General features: G+C 33.7%; 3 protein-coding genes across 3 annotated transcripts; 2 read left to right on the top strand and 1 right to left on the bottom strand.

The window, feature by feature from the left end:
• The first annotated feature begins 1,925 nt into the window (after positions 1-1,925).
• On the top strand, positions 1,926-2,974 carry LOC125815743 (protein SRC2-like). Its single transcript, XM_049495292.1, has one exon. It carries the CDS (start codon positions 2,000-2,002, stop codon positions 2,933-2,935), a length of 936 nt encoding a protein of 311 aa, XP_049351249.1. The 5' UTR covers positions 1,926-1,999; the 3' UTR covers positions 2,936-2,974.
• Positions 2,975-3,765: 791 nt separating this feature from the next.
• LOC125816748 (SART-1 family protein DOT2-like) lies at positions 3,766-5,025 on the top strand. Its single transcript, XM_049496370.1, has 4 exons — positions 3,766-3,911; positions 3,997-4,010; positions 4,058-4,650; positions 4,876-5,025. Exons 1-4 carry the CDS (start codon positions 3,766-3,768, stop codon positions 5,008-5,010), a joined length of 888 nt encoding a protein of 295 aa, XP_049352327.1. The 3' UTR covers positions 5,011-5,025.
• Positions 5,026-7,412: 2,387 nt separating this feature from the next.
• LOC125816180 (protein SRC2 homolog) lies at positions 7,413-8,576 on the bottom strand. Its single transcript, XM_049495770.1, has one exon. The coding sequence runs from the start codon at positions 8,487-8,489 to the stop codon at positions 7,650-7,652; it is 840 nt and encodes a 279-aa protein (XP_049351727.1). The 5' UTR covers positions 8,490-8,576; the 3' UTR covers positions 7,413-7,649.
• Between the last annotated feature and the right edge of the window lie 340 nt (positions 8,577-8,916).

Below are 8,916 nucleotides of genomic sequence, written 5' to 3'. Positions count from 1 at the left end.
TCACAATAATGCTTAATTACTCATAAACAGTGATTATCAAGTTGGCTGAAATGTAATATTCTACATCAATCATATTCACATAACATTTAACATTATCCCATTTGTGTGTGTTAAAATAATGTGTAAACATTGAAATTTTGTGTGACTCTACAAATCATGTTCAATTTGAGTTGAGACTTTACAAAGTATGTTCAATTTCAATTAATATTCTTGGAGACTACTTAATCCTAAACCCTAGTTCAGATTCAATTCTAGTTGAGACTCTATAAAAAGCATTCGATTTCACTTAGATTCCCTAACTTATGCCTACTTATTAAAGAGACACTTCATGGAATATTCCAAATTCAAATCATTCTAGTTCGAGAATTATGCCAACGATCCTCAAATTATGGATAAATTTTATGAGAGAAGAATCAAGAGATGAATATAATTGTACCTATAACGTTTATCAATAAAATATTCTGTTTTACAATATTTTATTTGTAATTGTAATTTATTTTCTGTCACTTTAAAATTTTAAAGATTGTTGCAAACATTGTGTTAGTATTATATATATGGAAATAGGAATAATCAAACAAGCTTTTCTTTAGTTTATTTGGTCTTTAGCATTTAAAGGTATTCTAAAATTTAGGTTCAATATCTTTTATGTGATGTTTTGATAAAATAAACTTTACATTTCAAAATTTAAATAATCATTCTCCGAAATTAACTCTCATGTTTGAAAAAAATTACGTTTAGATTATGTTATATGCTTCATTTGCACCAGAGACAAGCTAATCATCAGCAATATGATTTATTTATTTTACATTATCATATGTATTATTTTAGTTATTAAACTATATGTATATGATCTCTATCATGAAAAAATTAGAATCAACGAAGACTGAGCTTCTAAGCAACTCCAATCATCGCAGGCTTGTGAATTGGGTTATTTGGTTATCTTATGAGGCCGTGAGCCAATGGGCTGACACGCTAATTTAACAGACACCCAGTCCGGGGTCCGTGGCACCTCCATCTATATTTATAGATCTGCCCATATCGGAATCAATGTATTTTTAACATCGTGATTTTGATATTTTTGATATTATGAAATTAGCTATGATGTTTGGCATGCATTTAAATTTTTTTGGGTATTGATACGTTATTCAGTATTTGTAGAAAGAAATACCGAATATTTTATTGAAATGTATAGTTATATATACAACTCATATATTACTAAAAGATATATAAATCACTATTAGCACAAAATTAGTTAATTAAACCATGAAACTTTGACTATTATATCTTTGATTGAAACACTTTTTTGTGTCCTTGGTTAACAAAAGGAGTTGGTGTGCCTTTTTGAATATCTCTACATATCTAAGGTGTTAGTATAAAATAATAATTTAAACGTTTTTTTTTAAATCAAAGTATTAATTTTCTTTATACAAGCATATGTAACTCAAAGTCGAATAAATTATATGATTGCTGATTTACCATACCATAAAAATATCAAAATCTAACTTTAAAATGACATACCATACCGAATTAATTTAATATGATATGTTGGAATAATATATTTTATTTGGTTTTTATTTGATTATAGCTGGGATTTGTTTGTCTATTCATATTGGAATAAATCTTCCGATTCTAATTTAATTTAGCTTGTTAGTATTATAAATACGAATGGCTGGTCACATATTCTTGGAGTGAGATTTAAAAGATTTTGTGTTTATGAAAAAAATATTTTCCACGATAATAGGATGAAGGAGAAATTGTGTGACAGCAGCTGAAATTCTCATTAGCGAGAAAGAAGGGAGGAGAAGATAGAGACCATTAATCTAGTTCACACATTTGATTCAACTTTAAGCAATTACTTTTGTCTCTCTTCATTAACATACTTATCACATTTTCACCATTAAATTCTTCCAACAGCACAAGAAAAAAGAAGGGAAGAAAAAGAAGAAATTCTTTAATCAATTCCCTTTTCTTTTCTGAATCTGTTGAATTCAACCATATAATGGATTGGCGTCCCTTTGATGTTACGGTGATCTCCGCCGCAGGCATAAAGAATGTCAATTACTTTTCTACCATGGATGTTTATGTCGAAATTTCAATCTTAGGTTATGCAAAAAATACTAAGAGAACCTTCATTGATAAAAAGGGTGGAACAAGTCCTAAATGGAATTACACAATGAAATTCACATTAGACGAACCTTCTCTCACAAAGTCTGGCCTTTCCCTCTGTTTCCGTATCAGATCTTCTCGCTTTTTCGGTGATAAGGATATCGGAATTGTCTCAATCCCTATAAATGATATCTTCGGCCAATCTAATTCCGGCCCTGATGGCAGCGCCGAGAAAATTGTGGAGTATCAAGTTTTTACCCCTGTTAATGGTAAACCTAGAGGTACTCTCAAGTTTTCTTATAAATTTGGGAAGAAATATGAACAAACTTCTGAACCAATGTACAAAAATGTAAATCAACTTAATAGTAATTACAATCAAAATATGCCTGTTACGGCTTATCCATATGGCCAGACAGGGGCTAATAATATGCCACCACCTGGCATGGGGTATGGCACGCCGAATCCCAATCATGGCATGGCGTATCAACAACCTGCAGGAGGAGTAGGATATCCTCCTGCTGGTTATAACGGTGGTGGATATCCTCCAGCTGGATATCCAACATCAGGATATCCACCGTCTGGATATGGATATGTTCAGCAACAACAACAGCAGCAGCAACAACAACAAGCTTACGGAGGATACCCACCCGCGGTGCAACAAGTGCAAAAGCCACAGAAAAAGAGCAATCTTGGAGGGATGGGAGCAGGAATGGGATTGGGTTTGGCTGGAGGGTTGCTTGGTGGTATGTTGGTTGGTGAAATGATTTCTCATGATACGGATGCCTATGATCAAGGGTATGATGATGCCATGGACGATATGGATTATTAAAATGAGGTCTCTGTATATGTTTTGAGTAATTCTTTTTGTTTATATTGGAGATATATGAAATTGGTCTTGGGATTTGATTAAATACATTATTGTTATTGTATTATTTGATTTTTTTTAATTTGGTTTTGCAAGGATTATTCCCATGATTTTGCAAATAAAGTTTGTATATGTTTGTGGAAATGTGATGTACTACCATACATGATTTTATTATTTGAATTTTGAAGGGAAACAATACTGCCTATCAATTTTTTTCTATAATTAGAGCTCGAAGAGACCTACCAATAATTTTTCTTCACCAAGACTGAAATATTTGCCTCTTGACTGCATAATAAAGTTACATGAGATTCTCCTTTAGAAACAAAAGGATGACTGCAATTGGAAACACGTCTTCCTTGGAGCAAAAGTATCTTTTTCTTTTGTCTATGACTACTTAATTAGCTGTGGACTTAATTTTGTTTCCATAGCTGTTGTATGACATTAGCTGTGTCGCGTCTTTATTTTGATTAATTTCATGTGATACGCTGTTAATATTTATTAGTAATTCTGTCTATTAAAATTAGGACATAGTCGCTTTTGAGAAAATGAAAAAAAATTCATCTTACATTTCAAAGAGAAGATGGACCCACATATTGTCTCATTTCTCTCCAGCTTCTGAATAATTAAGTAATCTTATAAATAAAATAATATAATATTTTAATTTTAATAACTGATATTGCGGTTCGCTTCGCGCTAGCTACTTGACTAGCCTCTCTATAAAAAATAAATATAAATACATCTTTTCCGTCTCTTTTGACCCAAATAACAAAACCCAGACTCTCAACGGTTTTGTGATGGGGAAAGAGAAGATGGACCGAATTGATGCAATATTATTTGATGATGATGATGATAAGGAAGAATTCAGAAAATCATACGAAAGAAAAGAGTCAGAAAGCTTTCATCGGAAAAGCAAAAGGGCGTTGCCAAAACTTTTCCAGAGGTAATTGCTTCCCTAATTAGTGATTCAACCCTTGATAATGATAATCCAATTTCTGTATCTGATGAATCACAAGTTGTCTTCACAGAGATGGGAGATTTTGTCTGGGGTCTTCAGTTTGATAAATTAGAACAACAACAAAAACCTAGTGTTTGATGTGCAACCAAAACAGAAAGAGGAACTTTCTGTAAAAGAGGAGAAATTTGAAATTAAACCAGATAAGACGATACGTGAAGTTCCAATAGGGAAGGGTTTGTCAGAGGCACTCAGATTTTTGAGAGAAAGAGGTTCACTTAAGGAGGGAGATATTGAATTGGCTGGTCGAAACACGGATAAGAAGAAAAGCAAGCTCGTTAGCGTTCGTTGTGGTGATGAGAAAGTGGGAAAAGAGATACACATTAACAGGACTGATGAATTTGGGCGAAATCTAACTCCAAAGGAGTCTTTTCGGTTATTTTCACATCAATTTCATGGGAAGGGGCCAGGAAAGAAGAAGCAAGAGAAACGTATACGGCAACACCAGAAGGAACTGAAGATGAAAAATCCATTACTATCTGTTGAGAGGATGACAAAATCTCAGGCGCAACTTAAAACTCCACATCTTGTTCTAAGTGGACATATTCAACCAGGGCTTGCTACAGCTGACAAGGGCATGCTTGGTGATAAGATGGTTGGACATTTTTCGGGCATAAAACGCAAGTCTGATTCAGGACAATATTCGCGCTGCCATAAATTCCGCAATGTATGATTTACAACTTTCAAGTAAGTGTAGTTTAGTTGCTTCTTTTCTAGATCACCTGAACTTTTACAATTGTAGCTAATTGATTAGATGATTTGGCATGTCATCCCATGTTACATTTTGGATATTTCTTTTCCTTGTGTTGTTTATTCGATTCTACTCTACGTCATTGCCATGTTGTACTTCCAAATAATCTCTAATATCATTGATGATCTTATATATATGGAGGTATTTATGTTGGCAAAAAGGAAAATGGTGGCCTGCATGATTTCAAGTTTATCTCTCAACCATATTACCTCTAAGTCATCCCTTTATTTGATCTTTTTGCTTGTGAGCTATACTATCGGACAGATCATATACTAAAAAAACAAAAAAAGATACACTCGATGGTCATAAAACTCATGAGTACTTTTGTGTGAAAATTGTCAAATTGTTCTTAATGTAGTTGTTCACATCCATGATGTCAAGTTCTGTCAACAATATCAACTTTCTATCAGAATACAGTGAAAAAATGAACGAAGCACTTGTCGAAGTTAATTGACATTCAGATGACTACAGAAAGAATTGTGTCCTTGCAACTATTTTAAAAGAATTTCTCGATATGTTTTTCATTTAGATAAATTTATTTAACTTACTGTAATACTATTATATGTACACTCATGCATATCATCTTAGTTTTTTCTCCAGAGTTTTACTCAAAAGTTGCCTGCGGTCCTTTCACTCTAAGAGTAAGCTTAGTTAGCACTCTATTATTGAAGTTAATATTGGAAACTTACAGGCAATTCTAACATTTAGGATAGACCAAAAAACCAATAGATTATTCTAAGAAATTACATATAATAGCTTCATCTTTACAATCTGGAACGGCAGATTTAGTTGAATGCCTCAAGGCACTCAAAGAATGCAGAACAAGAAGAGGATCTCCTAGGAGTTATTGACTTATTTCCTTTTTCTATACAGGTATATAGTATGACTGTTTTTTGTGTTTATGTTTGTCTAATGAATGATGCCCAATTTACTTGTGATTTCATCGTGGAATGCTTTGATCTTTTTCCTCTGCTATCTCATTTAAGGCACCCATCTGTATGAATTATACATCAAAGTTCCATTCGAAAATCCTTTTTTTGGGGGGTTTACGAGGTGACCATGTTGATCCTGTGAGTTTGGGTGGAGAAGAAAGTCATAACTCATAACTTCTATTATTATTTTCAAGAACAAATTGCAGCACATCTTCTGTGCTATCCAGTGTATAGTTTTATCCAAGTTCAATTTGAATTAGTGTAGTCCTATCCTATCTCATCACCAACCCTTCAGCGTTCCCATATTTTTATCATATCTTGATTTATATATCATCCTTCACAATTACATAAGCACCCATCTTTCATTTAAAGTGAAAGATTAGTCATGACAGGAGAATGAAAATCTTGCACAAGATGAAGGTTAGTGATCTGAATAATTTTGTTCCTTGTTTTGATTGCTTAAGCTGTTTTTATATGCTTAACCGTATTACTGAATGATACAGGGTATACGTGTCAAGTGTGTGTATGTATTTGACTGGAAAAAGGCCCATTTTGTGTTGATCTCAATGTTATGTTTCGTGGGTCATTGAGTTCTTGTTGAATTTATAAGAAGAATCAATATCAGTGGAATAAATTCGAATATCTTGATGTAGTTTTAGATAATAGCAGCAAATCTGTACTGAATTCTCTGGTGTATGCAATTAAACATGAGTGGAAATAACCTATTTGTACGGTCAAACGTTAAATTGAGGCAAACATGTGTAAGCATCTCTGTATTTGTGCTATTTCACATTCGCATTCACTCAAATATAGCACAAGTTTGACAAGGAGGGAAGGAGTTACATTTTACGTTGTCGGAGAGTGATGTGATCAAGTGGTGTAAGCTGTGCTGCTACCAGCAATGGGGTCTTGAAGTTAAGCTCTAAATGGCATGTTGATTGTATTTAAAATCATTTGATCTTGTATAATTCACAGTGAGGTGTACTGCAAATGCCTCTTTTGATTGATTATGCTCTGGAAAATAATACTATGAATGTTCACCGTTTCTCTTTATGCTATACTGTTACACAACTGTTCAATTCCCCCCAAAAGAAATATTCCTACTTGCCCAAATATAATAATAGTAAGACCAAAATAGTTGGTACATGGAAACTCATATATGAAAGATTGTTCCTTAGGAACTAAAAGCATATTCTGCTAAACAAAATAAAAATCCGAGGTACAATGACACTCCACGATACAAGATCTACAACATCATTGTCAATATAATTCTACAAGTCAAATTTAGAAAGATAAAATGCAACACTTGCCTGGTGCTGAAAGATCAAAATGAGAAGTGTTGTAAGCTTTGAATGGAAGTTCCGATGATATAATGTTATAAGCTTTGAATGAAAGCCTCAATAAATGACGACATCTGCATGAATGATTAACTCAATGTTATAAGCTTTGAATGGAAGCCTCAATAAATGACGACATCTGCACCAATGATTAACTCAATGTTATAAGCTTTGAATGGAAGCTTCAATAGATGACGACATCTGCACCAATGATTAACTCCTCAACATGGAGGACTTATCCCTACCCGGGAGATAAAAGACTATTTTCAATAAATTCTCTATTAAAGAGAACATATCTCCCAAGAAATTTGTTTCTATATCAAAAGTTATTCCATGATTTAAGACATTCCACAATACCATTATTATAAGACATGATGGAATGATTGTAGAATTAATTAACACCTTTAACTAAAGCATAAAAATAAAAAATCTTGTAATTATTCTTTATTATTACTAGTACCAAACGAGCCCTCAAAAAGTATTACAAACTATTTTAAAGAAAAAAGGAAGTAGTAGTGTAAGGTTGATCTGAATAACTAAATAAAAAATAAACATCCTTCAAAATCTACCTTAGTACCAAAGTTTATTACATCTCAAAAGATTTTAAAAAAAAAACAAAGAAAATTTACAAATTTGGAAAATTAAACTAAAAATCAAAGCCACCACCCATATCATCCATAGCATCTCCGTACCCATCACCATAAGCAGACATCTCTCCGACGTCAGAAATCATATCTCCCACCAACAAACCACCAAGCAATCCTGCACCCAACCCTAACCCTAATCCACCTCCCATCTTGTTCTTCCTCTTTGGCGGTGGCGGTTGCACCGGTGGATACCCGTACCCTGGTTGTGGTGGCGGATACCCGTACCCAGGTTGTGGTGGTGGATATCCATAACCCGGTGCACCAGCTTGGGATGGGTATGCGTACCCACCTTGATGAGCCGGAGGAGGCGGAGGTGGATATCCGTATCCCGAATTTTGCTGATTATAACCCATACCAGGATGCATTTGAGCAGGATAAGCGGTTACAGGTTCATGATTTACATCTCTCTTCGGCTCAGGCGCTGTAAATTTTTCCCCAAATTTATAGGAAAATTTCAGAGTACCTTTAGGTTTTCCGCTCTCTGTAATCACTGGATACTCAACGAACCTCTCCATTGTGCCATTAGAATTGAACAAATCATGAATAGGAACAGATACCTCACCAATATCTTTGTCACCCAAAGTGCGATCAGATTTGAGACGAAAGACGAGGTAAATCCCTGATTTCGTGAGAGACGATTCATCGAGAGTGAATTTCATGGAGTGATTCCACTTAGGATTCGTGCCGCTATTCTTATCAACAAAAGTTTTCTGCTTAGAAGCCTTGCTGGCGTAACTGGAAATGTAGACTTCTGTATAAACATCCATCTTAGAGAAAGTATTGACATTCTTTATGCCGTCTGCAGAGATCACTTTGATGTCTAAAGGACGTAACTCCATTGTTGTTATTGGATTGTTGAAGAAACAGGTAGCTAACAGATTCAGCAAAAAATTTGGAAAATGAAAAATAGTTTGTTTGAAACTAACTCCGATTATTTGTTGTATTTGTTGGGTTCTGTTTATGGGGGAACGAATTTATAGGTGAAGTATAAGAGAAAAAGGAAATAAAGAGGAAGGTTCGAATAAACCGACTTCAGCAAGATAAGGATTCCTTACCCCTAATTAATAAATTACGTAATTAATTCCTAAGTAAGCAATGACTATATAATATTATTTTTTTCACACTATCTCTTGATATTTAATATCATAAAGTATACTAAGAATAAAACTTGGAAAAAATAAATTATCTATTTTAATATGTTAATAATGATAAATAAAAATAAAATTAAAAATTAAAAATAATGAACAAATAAAAATGAACGTGCAG

The sequence above is a fragment of the Solanum verrucosum genome, unplaced genomic scaffold, assembly GCF_900185275.1.
Source record: "Solanum verrucosum unplaced genomic scaffold, falcon-dt-bn FXZP01000261.1, whole genome shotgun sequence".
In the NCBI taxonomy this organism is placed as follows: Eukaryota; Viridiplantae; Streptophyta; class Magnoliopsida; order Solanales; family Solanaceae; genus Solanum; species Solanum verrucosum.
The sequence above is the reverse complement of the archived record's forward strand: the minus strand, read 5'-3'. Positions and strand labels throughout refer to the sequence as shown.

Excerpts from the sequence above, each read along its gene's own strand:
- LOC125815743 (XM_049495292.1), top strand. The coding sequence starts at position 2,000 with ATGGATTGGCGTCCCTTTGATGTTACGGTGATCTCCGCCGCAGGCATA.
- LOC125816180 (XM_049495770.1), bottom strand. The coding sequence starts at position 8,489 with ATGGAGTTACGTCCTTTAGACATCAAAGTGATCTCTGCAGACGGCATA.
- LOC125816748 (XM_049496370.1), top strand. The coding sequence starts at position 3,766 with ATGGGGAAAGAGAAGATGGACCGAATTGATGCAATATTATTTGATGAT. Across the intron at positions 4,651-4,875 it reads GCTGCCATAAATTCCGCAAT|GTATTTATGTTGGCAAAAAG; the intron begins GTATGATTTACA and ends ATATATATGGAG.